This window comes from Drosophila hydei, unplaced genomic scaffold, assembly GCF_003285905.1.
Source record: "Drosophila hydei strain 15085-1641.00,03,60 unplaced genomic scaffold, DhydRS2 tig00000333-arrow-arrow-pilon, whole genome shotgun sequence".
NCBI lineage: Eukaryota > Metazoa > Arthropoda > Insecta > Diptera > Drosophilidae > Drosophila > Drosophila hydei.
In genome coordinates this window covers 586,872-609,929 of record NW_022045711.1, presented here as the reverse complement: position 1 = coordinate 609,929, position 23,058 = coordinate 586,872, and the positions used below count along the sequence as shown (strand labels likewise).

The window sequence follows — 23,058 nt, the reverse complement described above, 5'->3', positions numbered from 1 at the left end:
TTACAATCAAAGTTGTATGTACTTAAACGCAGTTATTCCGTCAAGAAGGTAGCTAGACGCCCGAACGTCACCACAATAATGTGTCTCGACTAGACGCAGCCCACAATTGTAGAGCCATCAAAGACACAAACCTAATATGCAAATGTTAAGAAATCAAATAATATGTCTTAACTATTCGCTGTACCTTTTCATTTTATATAATTTTGTATTATTTGCTTTTGAGTAAACTATACTGAACTATAACATAAATATATGCATATAAATTATAAGAAAAACAAACAACAGCACAATAATGTGTCTCGACTATATGCACCCTGCAAAAGTGCACAGTACCAGCTAAGGCACAAGCCCATTGTCCCAATCAAATAATGTGTCTAGACTATTCTCTTATTTTTTTTATTTTATTTTATTTTTTATTATTTTCATTTGAGCGAACACGGACAAGAATATCATAGTACAGAGAAAAAAATTTGCATAATGTGAAAAAAAAACATTAAACAAACACACAGCACCAGCTAAGACACAAACCCATTGTTCCAATTAACTAAACTTAACTAAAACACAAAATAGGCGAGGCCAAAAGAATTATAAAAAATAAATGCACAACCCTAAATAATAATACAAAAGTGCCAGCTAAGACACAAACCCAACGTCCCAATCAAATGTGCCTCGACTCTTCGCCGTTTTTTTTTTAATTTTATTTAATTTTATTATTTGCGTTTGAGCAAACTATACTAAATTATAACATAGAAGATAGGAAAAAATAATTGAAAAAATGTGCATAATAATTATTAAAAAAAAGATTGTGCTGGCCCATCAGGTCGGCCCGGTTAGACATTGCGTACGCCGCGCAACTCCTTGTCGGCTTTCTTAAGCGTCACAAAATTGTTGAGTTGCTTCACGCGCAGCTTGGACCAGATCATAAAGTTGTTAAGGCCCAAAATTGTGGCAGCATGCAACGCTGCTGCCTCCGGATAGAGCACGGTGGCACAGCCCATGCCCGACGGCAAATTGAGACTCGACCAAACGTCCACCTGCATGTTGTCCGACTTGACGGGCGGACAATTGATCACCGGATAGTTGGTGCTGCCGGAGACAACAGGACCTAGGCCATTCGAGCGACCAGCGACAGCGACAAAGATCAGATTCGTCATCACCGATTCATATTCGCGGACAATACGCAGCGTCTCCTCCGGTCCCTTGTGGGCCGAGCTGACACGTAACTCCACATTGAGGCCGAGCGAGCGGCAGCTGGTGGCAATCTTTTCGCAGTGCGATGTATCAGAGGCACTGCCCATCAGAATGATAACCAAGTGATCCTTGCGGGGTACTATGTCGGCCAACTGCTCAGCTACCCAGATGAAGTTGCGCTTGACGGTATCGAGATCGGTGCTGGTGACCGACGTTAGGTTGCGATAGACCTGCTTGTCGACCATCAAACGCTTATCGCCTGCTGGCCAGAGGCGCCACGAATCTGAGTCTATGATATCGGCCAGGACAATGTTGCCATCGGCATCCACACCGAACTCCACCTTCATGTCAATGAGCGCACAGTTCTTTGTTTGCCAAGCGCGCTCGAGGATCTCGAACACGAGCAGCGTGGTGCGTCGCATAATGTCCACCTCATCCTGACCTGCAATTCAAATACACTCCATTTAACTGCTTCAGCTGGTTGCTTAATACCACTTACCGATTGTTAGACCATTTAGCTCGAATTTGGCCGAAATGATTTGCTCATCGCTCCACTGAGGATCGTGATTGGCGTCATCCTTGAAGAAAGTCTCCTGCTTGGGGGGCGAGAATCTGTGTTGAATAAAGGCAGAAACGATTTAATAAACTGTGCCTGTTATCGATATGGAAAGGAAAGTCAAATTACATAGTTATCGATAAGTCGGATATAGCAGCAAGAAATCATGAACTTAGAAAAGCTGCTACTGGTTATCGGCACATAAAAATATATACTGTATATATACTGAATTGGGTATATCGGTGTACATCTCAAAATCGATTTATGTTAAATTACGCGATCACGAGGTCAACAATCGCGATATAAAGTTTATTGGCTTGTGGCTTGGAATTTACCCAAAAGCCTATATGCCCTCTTTGACTCTATGAAGAGCGTTCTATAAATAGTTCACAATCTAAATAATTTGTCCTGCAGACATCCTGCGCTAATAAAGTAAAACGCCAGAAGCTAGCTGAAGGCGCTTATGTCGAGAAGTCTCTACCCTTGTTAATCGCTGTAAATTGTCTTACATAAACTGGTTTATTTTAAGCAGGCATGTTTTCGATTGTTGTTGTTTTGGCGCTTATCAGTGCAGCGGGGTCAACGGAACGACCTCACGACAGTGCATCAATTGTATTTAAATCTGTTTACTAGCAAGAGGGAGGTAGGCGAAGGGGATGGAGAGGTTTAGTGCACTGACGTTCGTTGCAATTGATAAGACGCAGCAGTCGCATGCAAATTGCTAGGTAGATAACCTAGCGAGTGTTACTGACCTGTAGCCCTCGGGCACGCCCACATTGCGCTTGAGAAAGGAGCCGGTTGCCAGGCGTCGAGTAACCCACTCAATTGGAATCATTTCGCATTTGCGGGCAATAAACGCCTTTTCGCCGCACTGCTTTACATATGCAGTGCGAACGCCTACGGCGAAATCAGAAGAGCGAAAATGAAACGAGAGCGAGAAATTTCGTTGCAGCTGCAAGCTAGAGCAGTTAGCAATACTTACCGGCCTCGTTGAGCAGACGGAAAACCTGGCCATTGGTTGTGTTGGAGATCTGCGCCTTGCCTGCCAGATCGTGGGCCTTGACACCATCGCCGGCGGTAATGCGATCCTTGCTGAGCAGCAAACAGAGGCCAGGATGTTCGGGCAGATTGTACACTTGCTTCGTTTTGCCCTCGATAAGCACCTTGCCCAGCTTGTAGCCCTCAACTATAGACGATGCTTTAGTTTACAGTGGAGGTGGAATTGCGGTGTGCACTTACTCGATGTCGTTGTGGTTGCCATTGCCGTGTGTTCTACTGCTACTGTTTTCAATTATGCTTCAATTTGATACGCAACACGATTTCAATTGACACACGTGTTGCTCGCTCTGCTTTGCGTTCGTTAATCGATTACTTGTTTACTCTACTGCTATACTGCCTACAGTCCGTATCGAAGTCAAGCTCCAAGCCAACTGTGCGCTAATACGCTCCGCCGGCGTCTTTATGTGTTTTATGTGCTTTGCCTTCTCTTTGCACATGGAAAAAATACAGACACTTAACACACAAGCTCGCGCACGCACGCATGCCAACAGTTTTTAACGCATATGTATTACGATCTAGAGGTTCAATGTGAGCGTTGTTGCGGAGAATGTGACGTCAGAATATCGCTTTATTGTATCGTTATACTGTATATTAAACTAAAAACTAATTTACAAACTGATCAATGAAAGCTTTTACATTCACCTAAACATCAACATTTTGTGACGTCATAATTCAAGTAGAGCAGTCGTGCTTATAACCTATTTTTCAATTGTGACCTAGCATTGACGATCGCCTACAGTTACTGAGAGTGTGTCAGAGAGAGGCAGCGCACTGTTTACAAGCAAAGTATCGTATAACTCTTAAGCGCTCTCAGTGAGAGCTCAAGTTCTGTTTTTTTTCTGTTAATTTATGAGCGAGCGCAACTGTAAGCTGCATTGCAAAAAAGCATTCAAAAAAGTATGGCGACTACAAATGAAAACTTTTGACAACGGTATATGGACTGAACGCTGAAAACATTAGTTATCCTCATATTAACGAATTTTATGGACTGCTCTTTAAATTAGTTTTACTCTTTAAAGTAACTGTTACTTGAAGGTGTTTATTCCGCGTGGATTTGATTAAAGCGGTTTATAGAAATGTCTGTCATTTCGGTATTATTCCGTCACAGAGTTCAATCCAGATTATCAGCGCGTCATCATTTTCATTTTGCTTGGCAGCTCCAACATCCATGTAAACAAAAATATTTTTGTTATTTTTTTATTCGCCCGGACTACACGTTTTCCGCTTGCCAATCTTTTTGTTGCTAGGGAAAAGAGTGGGGGATTCATAATCAGAGCTTCTTGTCCGTTGCCAAGTGCAGGCAGGCGGAAAGGCAACTAAATTATGGGACAAGGTACGGGTTTGTTCTGCCAACTACACACAAATAAAATGAAATACCATACTAGTAAATAAAATGAACTGCTTTGGAAAATGTCTGAAACATGTATATCTATCTATATTTAAGTCACGCGCTATAGTCTTAAGCAAAGGCAAGAACCACTGTACAAAAATATCAGAGTTGATTGGAATAAATCGATATCTTAATTTTAAAATACAGACAGAAGTTATTCGTTAAGTTATAACATTTCGTTGGGTGAGTAAATGTTAAGTGCGGCTTTCGTTAAGCAAATAACATTCATTAACTTGGTAAACTTAACAGAACACTTTGAGTATAACACTGTATATTATGTTAATAGCATACTCTGCTAAGCATCAATTTAATTACAATTTGTTGTTGTTTATTTTCGCCGCCGCAGAGCTAGCACGTCGGTAACGGAAATTCCCGTCAAAGTTTTTCGCGCTCTACGTTTTAGCGGCGCCCGGTCGTCGTCGCCGTCGCTGCCAACGTTGTTAAGCGCAGCGGCGTCGCATTAAGCAAAAATGTAATCCTTTTTATTATAATACATACATACATATGTATTTTGCAAAAAAATGAAAGATGTACAAAAACATGTACACATTATAAGAAGGAAAAGAAAATGCTGCATGCTTTTCTGTTGTTGTACTTTGTAGTTTTACTCAATTTGATGTGTTGTCGTCAAGTTTGGCTCGCGCGCTTTGTTGTTACTCGTCTATCAATTGTGTTTCATTAAAAATACTTTACTTAATTCCGCATGGCACTGTGTGTGTGAGAAAGAGAGTATTAAGAGTACGTACGTGTCTGAGTTGGCCCGGCTGCAAAGCACAGACGCCGATACAGCAAACAGCACTGTGAAAAGAAGCTGCCAGTTACTTCAACAACAACAAAGCCAAAACAAAAAGGGAATAACTGCAAAGCAGACAGCAAAATAAAAAGTAGTAGATGCAGAAAAATCGAAAATAATAACACAGAACAGCATTTTAATTACATATGCTATGCATATTTATTTTTCTTCTTTTTCCCTATTTATCTTTCATTTGTTGTGCTTGTTATCCTTAGCATGTTCTCGCATTGCTCGCACTCTCGCTCTCTTTCCCGTTCCTTATGTGTGTCAATGCCTTTTATTGGTGAGGCTGCTGTGTTGTCTTTCCCTTTGCAACCCTCACAATTTGATTGTTGTTGCATTATGCTCACATACGCGCTTGCCAGAACGATGCCAAAATTTTCGTACACTTGCACTCACACATACAGGCGTGTATTAGAAATACATACGCATATATGCAGCGTGAGTGACATAAACAAATATGAATTTCAAGATTCGACATTTGTGTGTGACTTCGTGCGTGCGTGTATGCATGTATGCGTAAGTTGTGTGGGTCAATGTCCTGCCGGTTCGCACACAAACAAATACATTTATTTTAAGGTCATAGATTTGCTCAGCAACTTCAATTCGCCCAAATTCAAATACCCAAATTTATAAATACCCTGCAATTATAAACAAATATAAACATACGTTTAATAAGTATGAGTTATTATACATAGATCATATAAGTGGTTCGTGTATGTTGGTCCGGGTATACTCTACAAAGAACACATTTTTGGCAGCTATAAAACGTCGGTGTATCAGGTATTTTTGACCAGAATACAGGACATGTACAATTTAATAATTCTCCAGCTCTCAATTCTCCAGTTTTCTTTACTATAAATTTCTTACTGCATACTTGTGGGGATCTGGAATTCTTTCGTTTTTATTTTTTATTTATTTTTTTTTATTTTAGAAATTGCTCGTCGAGTTTGTATTTCGAAAATTTCCCACTATTTTTCCTCTGTGTCAACCATTTTGATGTATGAATAAACAGTTATATCTGGATAATTAGCGTAAATAGTTGTATTTATGTATGTAATGCGAGCTTCCCAATGTCTGACGAAAATACATAGCGGTGGATCCAATTCACGGACCGAATCTCTTACCTAAATACAGGAAATACCCAATAAATGTTCTATTCAAATAGTTATCGTATTGATATGATTTAATTTGGTGGCGTAATTACCTTAATGGGCTTTTGATCGTTGCTCCAGCAAGAATGATTATATCTAAATTTGATTATCTCATAGTAAAACTAATTCAACAGCCCGCAAAAAAATAGTTCAACAAATTTTGTTGTTTTGTTTTGCTCAGCAATTAAAATTGATTTTTTTCTCACATTATACCCGGCTCACTTGTGTGTGTGCTGTTGTTGTTGTTGTTGTTTCTGCTGCGCTTGCAAAACAATCATGGTAATGCAGCAAGAATGGGCTGCAAAACACACGCAATCTCCCTTTTACCTTGCTCTGCTTTGCTCAACCAAACTAAATGTAGCTCTCGTCCCCACTCGCAGTCATTTACAGTGGTGTCCCTTTAAATAGCATACAAATCAGAATGGAACATTTGTGACAGCGCCAATTAGACTAGAGATGAACTCGTGTCGTGCTTAACAGCCACGAACTTACACGACTTAACAATTAAAGGAAACCAATTTAATTAATGCACTTAAAAAGTAGTAAGACAAATAACTGAAAAATTTGGAAATACGTGACTAGTTAGTAGCCTAATGGAATATATAGTATCAGTTTTGTATATTCTGGTCGGCGTTGCGTCTTAGTTTTATTTTTATTTGTCTTTTTAATATCTTTGGAACTAATGTGACACGCGCTTATCTTCAATTGAACCGCTATGCAGCTGGTCACATAATCGATGTCTGCTTTTTGTTCGTTTCAGCAAAGAACAGTGTTACCATAAAAGAGAGAAGACTGCACTACCGTTCTGCCTTAAGTGTCATTGAATAACGGCAACAGACGGGAGAAAGAAACAAGACAGGAGAGAGGAGAGCAAATAAAGCCAGTGAAAGTACGAGGGGTTGCGCGAATATTACAGACTGGCTACATTTACACATACGCACACACACACACACACGCGCGCACATACACACTCGCACACACACACTCAGCCATGCTCACAATGAGCTCGTATCTGGAACTGTTCGGATTGTTTGTGCTGCTGATGTTGCCCTTTCTGTACGAGACGAATCACATATTTCGCTACTACTTCAAGTTCATGATATATTATGGGATCGTTTCGTTTAACGCGATCATTCTGATACCGGCGTTTCTCACACGGCCTTGTGACGTTCGCAATTTACTGTGAGTATAAACACAAAAAATAAGATAATAAAACAAGGTAAAATCGAAAATTGATAAAAAGAGCACAAATTGGGAAAAACAATAGATGTGATGCATCATCCCATCAAAATGGCTCAAATAAAGCGCTAAACTGATTAATTTATTCGATCGCCCCGCTTTATCTTGAGTCATAAAGGCTTGGTACTCTGGACCCTCCATAAAAATATGAAATCGATAAACATAGCCTCTATATAGTGCTTGATTACCTCACTTGTGGCCAAATCAAACCACAGCCAGAACAACAACTATTTGTGGTCAGCCAGTCGTACTATCAACACATTATTTAATTGCAGCCACTTCGCCCCATTGTCAACTCACTTTGATTGCCTATCTATGTATATATACAAATATATTTGTATACGTATTCCGGAAATTTGAGCTTGGAAAATCTCGGCGTGTTAGTTTTATCAATCGTATTACGTTACGATGTTGACCTTTAGCCAGCGCCTTGAGCTGAAATTTCTCGGAATGAGTGTCATTAGTATGTCAGCTTAACAATCCCTAGGGCTGAGAGTCGCCAGGGTATATGCTTATTATGATTTGCGTTAAATCCATTAAGTGATATATATAAATATAGCTAAGATAATCGTATCTAAAATAATATCTAAAACTATTTTCGAGCTTTTCTCATTAGGCTCCCGAACGATTCATACTTATTTGCACTAATCTTGATTGATTTACAATGAAATTATACAAAATGCTCAATTTAGCTATGAAATTAGTTAAAAATTAATGTTTGGCAATTTTTTAATATTTTTTAAAAAGGAAAATCAATTCAAAATTAGTTAAAGTTTTTCATAAATAATCTTTTAATCTAGAGACCAATATCTATAAATATATATAAAATTGCTCGATTTTATTTCTAAAATTAAGGAAGATGTGGGATATTTTCCAATTTGTCACGCCTGCCATATGGACGTCCGATCAAACTTTGGCCTAGATATACTCCTTAGATGTATATAAGTCAATATAACTTATCTGTACAATTCAGAGTCCCTAACTTTAAACTAAAATGATACAGTTTTTCATGCCTCCAAGGGGCGTATATATATATCTACTATATACCTTATATATACTATACTCTTTATACTACATAACCAGTATACCCCATGTAGCTCATGAATAAGCATAAAAATTTAATTGTAAAAATGCATAGAACATTTTATCGATCTGTTTTCACAGTCGCAAAATCGATAACAGATTACAAGTTATAACACAAACTAATGTAATTTATGATATATATATATATATATATATATATATATATATATGTATATAAATATAAATCAGTTGAAGCTGTTTAGCTTAGACTTAAGCTTAGCTTAAATCGAGTCTAGTAACGTCCCAAGCACTGTGGGTGGGGGTGGTAGGGTTTGGAGGTGGGGTGAAGCGCTCTCTGCACTATCTTTATAGTTCTGATTTATTTGTTTATGAGAATGGGCGTTTGGTGACCTTTGTTGTTGGCCGCTTGATGAGCCATCAATATTTACGAGGCTTTGCCGGAACAGCTGCAATAATTGGCTCCCAATGGAGCTGGCACCGCATTGGCTAAGGTCTATTTGTCGACCATACTTGACTCTGTGGCACACACTGTGGGGGTGGGTGTGTGTTTGTGTGAAGGACGTTGGCTGGTTGTGCAGGTGGTGTGCAATTGGCACGTGCCGACACATAAGCTCAGGGTGTGGGTCTTGGGTGTGGGTCTGCAAGGGTCGCACGCTAATGCCAACTGGCAATTTGGCGAGGTCGGTCGATGTCTCGACTCGCTCTCTCTCTTTCTCTCTCTCTCTGCAAATGTCGCATTTCTCTATTTATATTTAATGAAAGTTTCTGAAATTTTAATCGAAATGCATCAGCTGCAAATGAAACAAAATGCCAAGCCCAAAAAATAACGATATATATCTATATATTGGTAACACCCCTTCAATATTAATGGCACATATATACACACATATATTATATATAGTTCCATATTGGGCCTCATCGTGCGTGTCCAAGTCCAATTGTAGTTTTTACTATCACGCAACGAGTGGACAGAGTTTCTTGTTGTCTCTTTTCTTGATGGGGTGTTTATGGCGAAGCGTAATTGAGTTGATTTTTAGTGTTATATGGCTTGTTTGCTTCGATCTGGACATATGTTCTCTCGAGGGCAGTTTACGTTGCTCCGCGGGCATTATCGATCGAAAACTCGTTGGTCAACTGGGGAGGTTCTGCTCTGGGTACGAGTTGAGCATATTTGATTATATAGTGGACATAGCCATGCTGAATGGAGTACCGTTTTGCCCTTTGCAGAACTCGTTGAAGGCAAGCAAGGTAGAATTATCTATTATTCAGATCGAAACAATCAAGACAATTGCGAACAAATTGGCGACTTATTAGCTTGATTGTTGTTCATCATTATTATATACAGTCTGTCAAGAAACACTTTACACAGTGGAAAAAATCTCAATTTTTTGACTTTATGTAAAAAAATAAAGAGTTTTTGTTTAATTTAACTAATTTTTTTTAATGGTTACCTGTTTAATAGGTATTTTTAAATCAAATTATAGAAAACAGAAACAAAAACAATAATGGTGAAACTTAAAAAACAACAAAAACTTAGATTACTCATATTTTACACTGTCAAGAAACTCTTTACACATTTTGTTCTCTTCATCTGTTTTGCTCTGATTCTAAGAAATAACGGGGCTTTACCGTTAACTATGCCTTTAGAATCTGTCTATGCATCTCTATTTTTGTGTTTATTTTTCACTTTGTGCGAAATTTGGCTGAGTACACATATAAAAGCAATACAAATTTTGATTAATAATGCCCGGAAAGAGATTAAGCTTCGATGTTGTCCAATTGATCTTCTACAATCGGCAGTTGGGCAAATCAGTTCCAGAATTAGTGGAAATGTTTTCTGTGTCAAGAAAAACCATATACAACGTTCTCAGTCGCGCGGAAATGAGGGAAGACTTGAGGCAAAGGGTGTGGGTGGCCGAAAAAAAAAGATATCTGATCGGGCAAGCCGCCTTATGATGCGAAAGATCAAATCAAATCCCCAAATCTCGACCAGAACTCTTGCCAAGGAGCTCAAAGAAGAGTGTGGTGTGGATGTGTCCCACGAAACGATCCGTCAGGCTATTCTACGGCATGGGTATTCTTCGAAAGTGGCACGTAAGAAACCCTTGCTGTCGTCGACAAATGTGGAAAAGCGCTTCTGTTTTGCTCTTACTATGCTTAGGCACCCAGAGGAGTATTGAAAGGACGTTATATTTTGCGACGAGACCAAAATAATGTTGTATTACAACGAAGGTCCGCCCAAAGTATGGCGAAAGGTCTCTAAAGCTTACGACAAAGCGAATATCATTCCAACAGTCAAATTTGGAAAGCTGTCGGTTATGGTTTGGGCCTGCATTTCCAGCCAAGGAGTCGGTGAATTGGTATTCATTGAAAACACAATGAATGCCGAGCAATATTTTTTAACCAAATTTGGCTTTATTAGTGAAAATCGGCCAACTTTTAAATTTTACCAAGACAACGATCCAAAACATAAGGAGTATAATGTACGTAATTGGTTGCTTTACAACTGCGGAAAGGTCTTGGATACACCACCCCAAAGCCCAGATCTCAACCCAATCGAACATGCGTGGTCTTATTTAAAGCAAAAGGTTGGAAAAAGGAATCCAACCAACCGTGGACAGCTAAAAGCTTTCGTACTGGAAGAGTGGCAGAAGATACCCCTAGAGTATATTCAAAACTTGGTCAACTCAATGAAAAGAAGACTCCAACATGTACAGAATGCTAAGGGGGGCCATACTAAATATTAAGTATTTCAAAATTAGTTATAATTAGTTTTACATTTTAAATTTAGAACAATATATAAGAAGTGTGTAAAGAGTTTCTTGACAGTGTAAAATATGAGTAATCTAAGTTTTTGTTGTTTTTTAAGTTTCACCATTATTGTTTTTGTTTCTGTTTTCTATAATTTGATTTAAAAATACCTATTAAACAGTTAACCATTAAAAAAAATTAGTTAAATTAAACAAAAACTCTTTATTTTTTTACATAAAGTCAAAAAATTGAGATTTTTTCCACTGTGTAAAGTGTTTCTTGACAGACTGTATGTGCATACAGTTTGTATATAGGAACAATCGAGAAACAACTCCTGTTGCTCTTGCCAATTGCTTGGTGTAGGGTATTCAGGCGCTGGCTCTGCTTGATTTGTGACCCAAGTGGGTCTCAGTCGTCGCACATATAAATATATATATATCTATATGGCATGCAGCCCATACATGGTAATCACAACCTTGTAACTATTTAAAAAAAAATTAAAAAAAAAACATTGATAAATTGTCTTTATTTTTCAAAGTGGAATTTGCATATCAAATTTATCGGATATCAATTGAATGAATCGGGCATCGGGCATCGGGCATCGGGGATCAAGGTTCGGATTACCCAATACAGTGCAATAGTTTAGACCGCTTAATCCGTTCGGTATGCGACCTTGGCAGCTGCACAGCATTCGCCGATCCGCTCGACAGCGAATCGCCTTATGACCAGATGTCACCGAAATTTCGTTTATTTTATTGATATCAATTTTTGCAGTCGGCGCCAAACCTGAGAGCAAAGACTTAGCTGAGCACATTTGTTTCGTTTGTTTGCTTTTATACTGGCGACTGAGCGACGTGTCCTCATGTTGCATCTGGCGACAATATGGCAACCTCAATTTGAATTCACTGAGCCTCCTTAGCTAGAAATTTGATCAGAAGGGGGCAGCCATGTGTGGCAAGTGTTGGACTGGCGTAATGCTCTGCATCTAGGTGGCAACGCTGCAGGAGAAGTTTAGACTGCAAGAACTTCCTTAACGAATATGTTACAGATATTCTTACTTGAAACATAGATTAAAAAGCGTTGCCAGAGGTTTGTGCATAATGCAGCGAGGTGGCAACGCTGCGAACTTGGCTGCCAGCCACATGCAATAGAATGAGATCTGTATGTCGCCTTGTCGAAAAATGATTGTGTTTGGCGTTGCCGTACTTGCAGCTGCTGGGCCAGGTGGCAACGCTGGAAACTAATCAATTTATTTAAAAATTAGCAGCATGAAATGTCAACTAGGCCAGCAGATCAGCTTGCAACGCTAGTACACAACGGTGCAAGCTGCATGATGTTGCCACATATGTAGCATATGACTAGGTGGCAACGCCGTCGAGTTAAAACATATATCCTGACAGGTCAGCCAGCAAGAGCCCATAGTAGTGTTGCCTATTAGTGTTGCCATATGTGCGAAATGACGACTAGGTGGCAACCCTGCCAGTCAAGTGGATAAAAGAGTAGACACGTAGTTAGACAGCTTGTAAAGGAGACAAAATGGATCGCATACTAAATATGTTGCCATATGTGACCAAGTGGCAACACCGTCACCTTAAACCAGTCAAATAGCTAAGCATGAGGGAACGCCTCTTACCTTCCATAGAGCCTTGCCACTTTGCCTTTGTCATAACTGATTCAATTGGTAAAACCCCGTTCACATTAGATTTGCCGGGTATTGCCTCGAGCTGAGGCTGGGGTCTGGTCTGTTGAGGCGTGGCGACATTGCGTCTGCTGGCAGTCGGCACATTTGCACTTGACGTCGTCAGCTGTGCCCAGCTCGGGATGCACTTGACTTTGCTTCTGTCCCTGGCGCAGCCTTCGGGACGTTGCGAATGCGGACAGGATGTAGGTCTTCGATGGGCGAGAGCGCGTGTAGAGTTGCCGGCGATCGAGCGCTGTCGTACGCTTCTTTAGCCACCAGTGGTAGTCGGGCTGGATGAAACGGTTCGAGGACCGCATATTATTGCGACGCTCGACCTCATTGCGCTCCGTCTGCCACTCCCGTCCGTACTCCCAGCCAAGTAGAAGAGACATTTGCGTACGCTCCGCTCTCCGTTCCGACGGCGGGACAAACAACTGCGGTCGACGTCGTCTATCATCCGGAAATATGCTGCTCTTGTTCGAGTTCCCAATGACCCTTGACGACCCCCACGATGGATTGGGCATTCTGTTGACGATTCTAAGTGCCTCTTGTGGGCGCCACGTGCTGGGCAGTCGTAAGCCCCAGCAAGCACAGCAGATAGCCTTGCTTACTTGCCTCTGTACGCGCACTCTGTTCAGTGCATAATTTTGTTTAGACGAATTTTAAAAATGCTCTTCCCAGACTGACATTTCAAATGCGACTGTAAACGAGCCTTGTTTGTAAACAAAATATGAAATATTAGCTTGCTCTCTTTCTGGATACCCATCAATATATATTCTGTCTGTTGCGCTGTTATCAATAGCTACTGACCTCTCTTTGCGATTCTCATGAATGCTGTTGCACTTGAGAAAGAGAAGCCTTTCAATTAGACCTCCAACTAATCTCTATTTATATATATCTTTGCTCTCAGCTGGGCCAGCACCTGGTGCCATCGTGTCACCGCTTTGATTGGACTGCGCTGGGAGCTGCGTGGCAAGGAGCATCTGGAGAAGGATCGGGCATGCATCATCGTGGCCAATCACCAGAGCTCACTGGACGTGCTGGGTAGTCCATATATCTGACCATTGCAATTACTATTCAAGCTAAAATATATTTGTGTTCATTGCAGGCATGTTCAACATCTGGCACGTGATGAACAAGTGCACGGTGGTGGCCAAGCGGGAGCTGTTCTACGCCTGGCCGTTCGGACTGGCCGCCTGGCTGGCCGGGCTCATCTTCATCGATCGGGTGCGCGGCGAGAAGGCGCGCGACACGCTGAACGCAGTCAATCGTCGCATCAAGGAGCAACGCATTAAGCTGTGGGTTTTTCCGGAGGGTACGCGTCGCAACACGGGCGAGCTGCATCCGTTCAAGAAGGGCGCCTTTCACATGGCCATCGACCAGCAGATACCCATACTGCCGGTCGTCTTCAGCTCCTATTGTACATTCCTCAACGACAAGAAGAAGATTCTGAACGCTGGCCGCATTGTGATAACCACGCTGCCGCCAATTAGCACCGAGGGCCTCACCAAGGACGACATCGATCAGCTAATGGAGCGCGTGCGTGGCCAAATGACCGAAACCTTCAAGCAGAGCTCCGCAGAGATGCTGCAGCGCTACAAGTCCCACAAGCCCATACCCCCAACGGTTGTCAATGGCGCCGAGGCTGTGGCAGCTGCTGTCGCCAATAGCTCCGGCTATGCGCAGCTGCATGTGGGCGCAGCTGCCAGTGCCTCCTACGAGACGTACAAGAGCAGCGCAAGCAGCAAGGCGGCCATGCTAAAGACCCTCTAGGTCTCTCTCTATCTATATATATATATATATAGATGCCTAATGCAATACTTTACTTATGACATGCACGATCGAGACTTTCTTAGGCAACTCACATACCAAAAACAGAAGCGGGAACACTATGCAACATGTTTTTTGTTTTTAACTATATTGTTTGTTTTACTTAAGTGAAATGTTAAAGCTTTGATCTCTTGTATTCAACGGAAAACATTCTCGTTTCCTTTTCATTTTACATTTTTTATTGTCATTTTCATTTCGAATGTCTGCAAGTATTTTTGTTAAGTTTACTTACTCTCTAATGTTGCATGGTGTTTCTATAAATATATATATATATATATATATATATATATATGCATATATATATATTCAGCACATACCAGCTAAATAACAACTCAATTTACACATAATCAATGTATTATTATGATTCTAACGACTTTTTTCCTACACGAATGAAAATACCATTTTTTTTACTTAGACATACCAAAAATACCAAAAAATACCAAAACAAAAAACATGCTAAAATAATGTAACCAAAGCTAAGCATAATCTAACTAGGATCTAGGGGGTCATAAGAGCAAAGCTAGAAAAATTTTTTTCTATTGCTATTTTCATACAATTTTGCCCTCACAAAAAAAAAAAAAAAAAAAAAAAAAACAAGAAAACTCTTCACGATCGTGTGTATATATAGACTATATCATATGTTGGCGGGGAGAGTCCACTGCAAGCATCGGCCTGTCGTGCTTACACTCTAATATATTATTTAAATCTTTTTTTTTATTATTTTAAGAGATGTAAACACCTATTTATGTATTTTAATCCATTTATTGTGTAGTCTATAACTAACTAATGATATGTTAACTCAATATTGTAAATACCAGATAGGAAGGGAACTGTGCGAAATGGAAGACAGCGAAGGGGGAAGAGCGACAAGTGAAGAGAGTGACAAGGAAAATAAAACGGTTTAGTTTAAAGACAAATCAGAGAACAAAAAACAAAAACATCAAATATTAATATTAAAAATAATTTTTTTGCTAAAAAACATTTTGTATTTTTTGGATGGGCTTTATTTTGCTTGAATTAGCGGAAGCGATGTCGAATAGATCGAGATGGAGATAGAGAGTACACAGAGAAAGAGAATATAGAGGGATATAGGGGTCGGGAGATAGATGAGAAGAGAAAGCAAAGGGAGTAACAGAGAGATAGACATAGAAAGGGACGGAGATATTGACACATGGAAAGAGAGAGATATAGAGATAGGAGATACACAGATATGTAAGGATATACATTAGAAGAGATTGAGATTGAAGACAGAGTAAAAGAAAGGAAGACATAGAAAGAGATGGCAGATGGAAGCTGATAGAGAGATGGAAAGAAAGATATATGGATAGAGAGAGACATAGAAAAGGAGATACGTGAGAAAAGATTACATAGAAAAATATGACATCAGAGAAAAAGAGACATAGAAAGAGATGGCAGACAAAGGAGAGAATGAGAGATAGTTAGGGAGATATAGGCGTGTACATTAGAAGAGATGGAATACAGAATAAAAGAGAGAGAGCGAGAGATGGCAGATGGAGGGTGATAGAGTAAGAGCTATAGAAATACAGATATTGAGATACATGAGAAGAGATAGCATTCAGACTGAGATAGATATATATAGAAGGAGATAAGAGATGGGACATATAAAGCTACTTGGCTAGGATAAGAAAGAGTAAAGTAAAGCAGCGAAAAGTATAGGAAACTCATTATATAACAGCCAAAAAATATATAAAGCTTCAAGAATCAAAATGTAGATTACAGATCGATTTGCAGCACTTGAATAACAGTTAAGTTTAAGACAAATGTTTGTGAAACAAAAAAAAAATTATAGCTTTAAACAATTCTTTTTCTGTTTGCCTCCAGATTCTTTACTAATATAAAGGGCGAAAAGTCCAGCTAAAGATATGTCATAGAGAACATTAGAATTAATTTGGTGTCTTGACTTTTTATGAAGTCCAGTCACTTAACGGGAAAGTGCAGTATAGAAATGCTTGGGAAGTGTGTAAGTAGACCAATTGACAAAAAAATGCATAATTTAATACTTCTGAATAGAATATTATACATTTCTCCATCAAGTCAAACTGTCAAAAATGAACTAAAAAGCGAAAGATCAAGCTATAAATGAAAATAAATTGTAAAAGGCAGGTACAACTTTATAGCATTATATATTTGATTTAAGCGAAAGCCGTTTTCTTCCCCGTTCAGGGTTAGTTTTGCACCAGCCAACGGCGGAGGCAGCCACCTGACGACGTGCATGCTCTGGAATGGAAAGCGAGTCGCTGAACACAAGCTCCACGAAGTGATGCCAGTGGGCATCGCTGCACGGGACCCAAGGCGAATTGCTGGCCTGTGAATGTGGCTGACGTTGCTGGAAGCTTCTCAATAAGGGCATTCGCCTCGGATGTGGCTGCCTCTGCATTCCAAAGTAATCTTAAAGTGAGGGAGGCTTAGTCGAGGCACGATTCGGTGTGATTCCCAGCAACTGTGATACTAATTTATTCGAACTGGCAATTGGCTTGTTGCGCCGCACATGCGACTTAAACTGGAACTCGATCTTGATCTTCGGCACATAGGACTTGCTGTACTCTTGCGGCACGATGAACGCCTTGTAGACATGATGAGTCACAATATTGGATGCAAGGCCCATTTGACGTTAAGTTAACATACGTTATTGTATGCTCTGTATTTGTTATGTCACTAGTAACGGCCAGGTGTGCTCTTTAGTTGTGTGTCTACATATATGTATTAAGATAAATTGCCCAGATATAACATATGCATATACATGCTATATATTAATACCTGTGTATTCTGATAGTCTTCTAAATGGCATTGCCTGCGTCATAGTTACATTTATAGTTCACTCTGTATTAGTCCCAAAAAGCACGCAACGTTTTTTGTGCGGCTCAACATTTTCGCATGCGCTAAAAAGTATGCAATGCTTTTATTATTTCTATGTATTTTCAGCAATGCCCAAAAGTAGGCAATACCTTTTAGTGTAGGCATACCTGCATGCCTTAGCTGTTGCACTACCATCAAGAGTCGCGACACACCACCTTTGTCACTAGCAAAGCAGATTGGCCGCATGTGTCACTGGCACCCCCAATTTTAAATATCTTAGTGTTCCTCGTGATAGACGGTTCATGTGTGCAAAATATATGTAAGTGTTCTAGCCTAGACGACTCGACTTGGAGATGCCCTGAACCCCTTGCAGAGTTTATATATCAATCATGTGGGGGCCACGCCTACTTCTGCCAGCTATATACATTTTCAGAATACCATTATACCTTGAATTGCCAATTGTAATGAGTTCAACTGGACTGGATGATTAGAGACGCCAGTAAACTATCTGTAAAAACAAGAAAATATCTCTATGGAGCTCTGCAGCGCAGACAACAAAATTCGAGCTAAGCAAAGTGGACCGTGTAAGGAACTAATTTCTAGTGAATATAGTTGTATATATATATATATATATAAGAGTCAACACTAGACCTCTGGACCGCAAGGAAATCCCAAGCTGGCTCACAGTCAATGCAATCAACTAAATAAAATCTCTTTAAAAAAAATATTTTTTTGAAGTCGATTCAGCTAAGTTGAGCTAAGCCAAATACTCAAAAAGCTCGTGAATTGTTGGGAAATTGAGCTTAGAGCAGATCGGTTGGATTTTCTTGAGCTTCAATTCGATTCGACTCAGCTTAAGCCTTGGCAGCCCACGCGTTGCTAGCCAAGGGCATGTCTCGATGGCCACTAGAGCTTTGCTATGGCATCTCTAAGAAGCCAAGGTCAATGTGAGTATTTTGGCAATTTCAACTTAAGCAGGAATTCGCACTCGAGGCGAGAACCGAAAGGCAAGAGTCGAGCAGTTGACTCGCCCAATGACGGGAACTCTTCAAGGCGCGCACAACGAAAGAGTACTCAGTGAGAGCTAAAAATATTGATGGGCCATTGGGTGTTCGATAATAATGCGTTGATGTCATTAATAATAAAAATTATGGGGCGTTTACAAGAGGTTGTCATGACAGTCGGCTGACATTTATGCAACTTTATGTGCGCTGGCATACAAAGAGGCGGACAGGACGAGACGTCGGGCGACGTGGTGACGCGGCGACTGTCGTCTAACCCACCCCACCTGGGCCGGCTCATGACAAGTCTATCAATTTTTCACACACTTATGACACGACGGCGAGGAAAGGCTGCAAAAGGAGCAGCCTTTTTCTCATTTTGGGCCAGGACGAGCGATTAAAATGCAACGCATTTCGCTACCTTTCGTCCTGTCACAACTTGCTCGAAGGGGGTAAAGAGACCGACCAGCAGACAGAGAGAGAGAGAGAGAGAGTGAGTGATAGGGTGCAGGACCCGCTCGGCCCAAATGGCAATCAAAGATTGAGCCATGCAAAATATTTGCTGGCTTCGCTGCACAATTTTCGCGCATATCGAATCGAGTAATTTTCACAATTCACGAACTTTAAACGTCTCATGAAGCGCGCACATCTTAAATTACAGATTTCATGAGCGATCCGACAGATTGAGCATTCAGAGAAAGAGAGTCAGGGAGAGGTCGAGGGGGGTCTAGAGGGCCTCTAAGGCAAACCCTTCAGCATATCATAGAGCTTGCTGTTCACTTTTGGGTGGGATATTATCTGGAAATGGCAACGTTATTTATGGAGAGAGAAACCTTAAGAAGTTACTCAAGATAACTTGAAGAACTTTTAAATGTGGGAGAAACTTTAAAGAAGTTTGCCAACTTACGAACCACAGATAGATAGAAGAAGACTGGAATTAGAAAGAAACCTTACAAATTAAAGAGAAACTTAGAGCACCAAAGTTCTATTTATGAATTTAAGCAAGTCTGAAATATAAGAGTTTCTTTCTCTAAATAGCGACTAAGCCTTAAGAACAAGAATTGAGAGAGTAGCGAAAGAGAGAACTTTTCCCAGGCTTTATATACATAAGAGAGAAACCTTATAGAGAACAAAACAAATCACATTGAAACAAAAAGAGAAACTTGAGCGAGCCACTGAAGAAGCTTAAAGAACCAATATACGAAAGAATTTCAAGAAAGTAATTTAATGAGAGAAAACCTTGAAGAATTAGGTAAGCTGAAGAGGAGCTAGCATTGGAAATGGAGGAGAAACTTGCAAGAGGCAATACAGTTATAAATAAATAAGAAAGAAAATAAGAGAGCTCAATCACTCTACCATGTTGCAATAGCATAATAGAGACAGTTATACGAGCAACTTGGAGCAGTTGAAATATTTTTAAAAACTATTTCAATTTTTAGTAATTGGAAAGAACTACTTTTATGAACTACTTGAACTACTATGAACTAGAATTTCCCATAACATAAAGAGAGAAACTTTAAAGAATTAGGTTATGTTGAATAATCATAAGAAAATCATAAGAATTTATGTAAAGAAATAAAATGAGGAAGAAACTTTGCTGAGTTACTTAAACTTTGGAAGCGAGGGAGAGAGAAACTTTTAGGAGTTACGTGAGCTGAAGATGAACTAGAAAAGAGAGAAACTTTGAAGAATTCAGAGAGAATCTTTAAAGAGTTACGTCAGGTAAAGATGAACTGGAGAAGGGAGAAACTTGAAAGTGTTAAGTAATAAGATAAGGAACAAATAGAAATGAGAGAGAAACTTTGCACAAGATGGACTAGAAATGAGAAATCTACATAAAAGAAAATAAGCATAAGCTGAGGATGATCTAGAAATAACATCAACTTGAAATGAAATAGAAGGAAATGAACTATCGGGAGAGAGAGAGAGGGAGAGAGAGACACTTCAAAGAAACTTAGTCTAAGCAGAAGATGAACTAGAAATAAGAGAGAAACTTTAAAGATCTTAAGATGAAGTCGAAATGAAAGAGAATCCAAAATACATATTCGATATCCATAAGAACTTTTGCCGAGTTATATTAACAGAGCTGATGTGCGGCCAAGAAGCAGAGTCAAGTAGCTTCAGAGCAACTTTTAGTTTCAGTTTCAAAAATGTTTCAATTGAAAACGAAGGAATTTCCATATGAGAGCGATCGCTGTTCCGGTTTGTTTGTTTTTCTTGTTAGGCATTGATCGGGACAGTTTTTTGATGATAGCCTCAAATATGTGTGCGTGTTCGGGGCATTATCCATGACAGTTACATGTCCGCTCGATGTCATCCGGACAAAAAACAAGAAGACGGCAAAACTGTCGCCGTAACAAGCGCAGGACAGAACCAGATCGGAATGTCAATGGGAATGGGAATGGGAATCGTGTGGCATGGGATGGTAGGGCAAGGGGGTGGGGGGAGACAACATATGTTGATAAGGCTGAGATTGAACATGACATTCGTCACTTGGGACCCGTGCCTCAAAAATTTGATTTCTTCATTTATATTTTCCTTTTTCGCTGCTGTTTTCCTTTGTTTTTGAGTTTTCTTAACTTTAAACAGAGCAGCAGCCGCATGGACACATGTCAATCAAATGAAATTAACACATCGTCATCGCAATATAGCCTCTGCCTCTCCCTCTCCATCTCTCCCTCCCTCCCTCTCTACATATGGGAAAAAGTGCGATTAGCTTGGGGCGTTTTGGTGGTGGTTAAAATTCCTAGCCGCATTAGCTGCTAATGTTTTTTTTGCTTCTATTTTCCGAATTTGCAATTTTTTTTCCATTTTCTATTTTCATTTCTTTTTTTTCACGTGCGCGATTATTGCGGTTGATTGCATTTGATTTTGCATGGGGCCAAGGCAACGGCTAATGGGATTAGCTAATATCATTAATCAGCAGAGAGTACATGATTCAACACAAACATACCTATATAGATATATATATATATATATATATATATATATATATATATATTTATGCATGCGTGCGTGTGTGTGACATGCTGCAAATGAAGCTGACAGGCATGTGGCATGTTGCTGCTGCTGTTGCACCCACATCGAACCCTTGACACGCGTTGCATATCGCTCGCCATGTAATTACGTAATTATATATATATCTATAGCTGTCTATAGCTCGATCTGGTTCGGTGTCGTCTCTGCATGTTCCTATCTGTGTAGTAGTCCGCCCGTCCGTCCGTCCGTCCGTCCGTTTGTCCGTCCGTCGTCGCATATCGCACTAATTGCATTAAATTGTTCTACACGGCGATCTGCTGCTATTATGCTGTCCAGCTGACGCTACGCTCTCGCTCCCTCTCGCTGGCTCTCGCTGCCTCTCGCTGCTCCCACCCCTGCCTATCGCAATTGATTGTCCTGCTGCTGTCCAGTTGTCCTGTTATTGGTATTGCGACAGTTTATGGTTAAGGTCTTCTTCTTCGCTTTTGCGATTGGTAAGCACTTTAATTGCTACTCCACCACCACCCCCAACCCCTCGCCCTCGCCCTCGCCCTCGTCGTGCCGTTCGTAATTTCTTAATTTCCCATTTGCTGCACGTGCCTCGATCGATTAGATTCCCATTTCGAATAGACTCGTTCTATCGTTTTTTAAGCGATATCGACTAATTAGGTGCTTTGCACTAGGTCTCTGCTGACCCGCTCTGCTCTAGGGGTAGTTAGTTGCTTCCTCCTATCGTGGTCCCCTTCGAACTGTTATTTATTTCAAACTTTGGTCTGTAGTTTTCGAAGTCGAAGTCTGAGTTTGAAATTATTAGATTTGAAATGGAACTTCCACCTCAAGCTTTGCCTTAGTTCAGTTTACATTTCCATCTATAGCAATTCCTATTCAGTTCTAAGCCATTCTGAGCTCCTTCTACCTTTTCAACAACTTCTTTTACTAGAAGTTCTCATTCCCACTCAAAAGAGTTTGTTTGTCTAAAAGCTCCTAATATAAGGTGTTCATTATCTTAAAAGCTCTGTTATCTTAAGCTTATATTTCTCCTATATTCCCCCATGGGAGCTTTTATTTCTATAGAACTTTTCTTTTGGAAGTTTTTTGTAACTTCAGAATTTCTTAAGACTTAAAGCTCACTGAAGCTCATCTTTGTTCTAGAATATTTCAGTTTTCTTTGTAGAACTTTCTTTAGCCAGAAGTTCCTATTTCTAGAAATTCCCTTTTCAAGAAATTCAGATTTCGGTAAGTTCTATATTCTGCAAGTGTTCTGAACTCGAAGTTGTAATTCCTAGAACTTACATATTCTGGAATTCTGCATCTGAGAAAGAGCTTTCCGCGTAAAGCTTTTACCTCTAATAAATGTGATTTAAAAAGTTTTGATTTCTGGAAGTTTTCATGTCTTAGAGGTTTTTTAGGCAGCAAGTTCTTTTACCAAGATCTGCTAATTGCTAGGAATTTTCATAGCTGAAAGTTAGAATTTCCATTTGTGACTGTTCTCAGATGTTGTGTAGGCTCCATTCTTAGTCAAAACAATTGAATCTTTGATTAAAATCTAGTTCAGATAGTTAAAAAGAGCGTG

The 23,058-nt window shown here is 40.0% G+C and overlaps 3 protein-coding genes across 5 annotated transcripts; 1 reads left to right on the top strand and 2 right to left on the bottom strand.

Annotated features, from left to right (window-relative positions):
• Positions 1 to 693: 693 nt before the first annotated feature.
• Positions 694 to 3,220, bottom strand: LOC111602405 (multifunctional protein ADE2). Its single transcript, XM_023319430.2, has 5 exons — positions 2,987 to 3,220; positions 2,730 to 2,933; positions 2,500 to 2,644; positions 1,691 to 1,803; positions 694 to 1,633 (listed from the first exon to the last, which is right to left on the bottom strand). The coding sequence occupies exons 1-5, from the start codon at positions 3,006 to 3,008 to the stop codon at positions 831 to 833; spliced, it is 1,287 nt and encodes a 428-aa protein (XP_023175198.1). The 5' UTR covers positions 3,009 to 3,220; the 3' UTR covers positions 694 to 830.
• A 1,289-nt stretch (positions 3,221 to 4,509) lies between these two features.
• LOC111602413 (1-acyl-sn-glycerol-3-phosphate acyltransferase alpha) lies at positions 4,510 to 14,780 on the top strand. The gene is made up of 4 exons (XM_023319444.2): positions 4,510 to 4,668; positions 6,904 to 7,325; positions 13,769 to 13,902; positions 13,967 to 14,780. The coding sequence occupies exons 2-4, from the start codon at positions 7,135 to 7,137 to the stop codon at positions 14,629 to 14,631; spliced, it is 990 nt and encodes a 329-aa protein (XP_023175212.2). The 5' UTR covers positions 4,510 to 4,668; positions 6,904 to 7,134; the 3' UTR covers positions 14,632 to 14,780.
• LOC111602414 lies at positions 11,933 to 13,572 on the bottom strand. 3 transcript variants are annotated; one of them, XM_023319445.2, is made up of 3 exons: positions 12,811 to 13,572; positions 12,236 to 12,417; positions 12,046 to 12,175 (listed from the first exon to the last, which is right to left on the bottom strand). In XM_023319445.2, the coding sequence occupies exon 1, from the start codon at positions 13,380 to 13,382 to the stop codon at positions 12,876 to 12,878; it is 507 nt and encodes a 168-aa protein (XP_023175213.2). In that variant the 5' UTR covers positions 13,383 to 13,572; the 3' UTR covers positions 12,046 to 12,175; positions 12,236 to 12,417; positions 12,811 to 12,875. The 3 variants fall into 3 exon arrangements, with proteins under 3 accessions (XP_023175214.2, XP_023175213.2, XP_023175215.2); XM_023319446.2 differs by lacking the exons at positions 12,046 to 12,175; positions 12,236 to 12,417 and adding an exon at positions 11,933 to 11,963; XM_023319447.2 differs by lacking the exons at positions 12,046 to 12,175; positions 12,236 to 12,417 and adding an exon at positions 12,462 to 12,653.
• Positions 14,781 to 23,058: the final 8,278 nt, after the last annotated feature.

Coding starts and splice junctions, on each gene's coding strand:
- LOC111602413 (XM_023319444.2), top strand. CDS start 7,135: ATGCTCACAATGAGCTCGTATCTGGAACTGTTCGGATTGTTTGTGCTG. Junction 7,326..13,768: donor TGTGACGTTCGCAATTTACT/GTGAGTATAAAC, acceptor CTTTGCTCTCAG/CTGGGCCAGCACCTGGTGCC. Junction 13,903..13,966: donor GAGCTCACTGGACGTGCTGG/GTAGTCCATATA, acceptor TGTTCATTGCAG/GCATGTTCAACATCTGGCAC.
- LOC111602414 (XM_023319446.2), bottom strand. CDS start 13,382: ATGCCCAATCCATCGTGGGGGTCGTCAAGGGTCATTGGGAACTCGAAC.
- LOC111602405 (XM_023319430.2), bottom strand. CDS start 3,008: ATGGCAACCACAACGACATCGA. Junction 2,645..2,729: donor CCGTCTGCTCAACGAGGCCG/GTAAGTATTGCT, acceptor ATTTCGCCGTAG/GCGTTCGCACTGCATATGTA. Junction 1,634..1,690: donor GCTAAATGGTCTAACAATCG/GTAAGTGGTATT, acceptor TTTGAATTGCAG/GTCAGGATGAGGTGGACATT.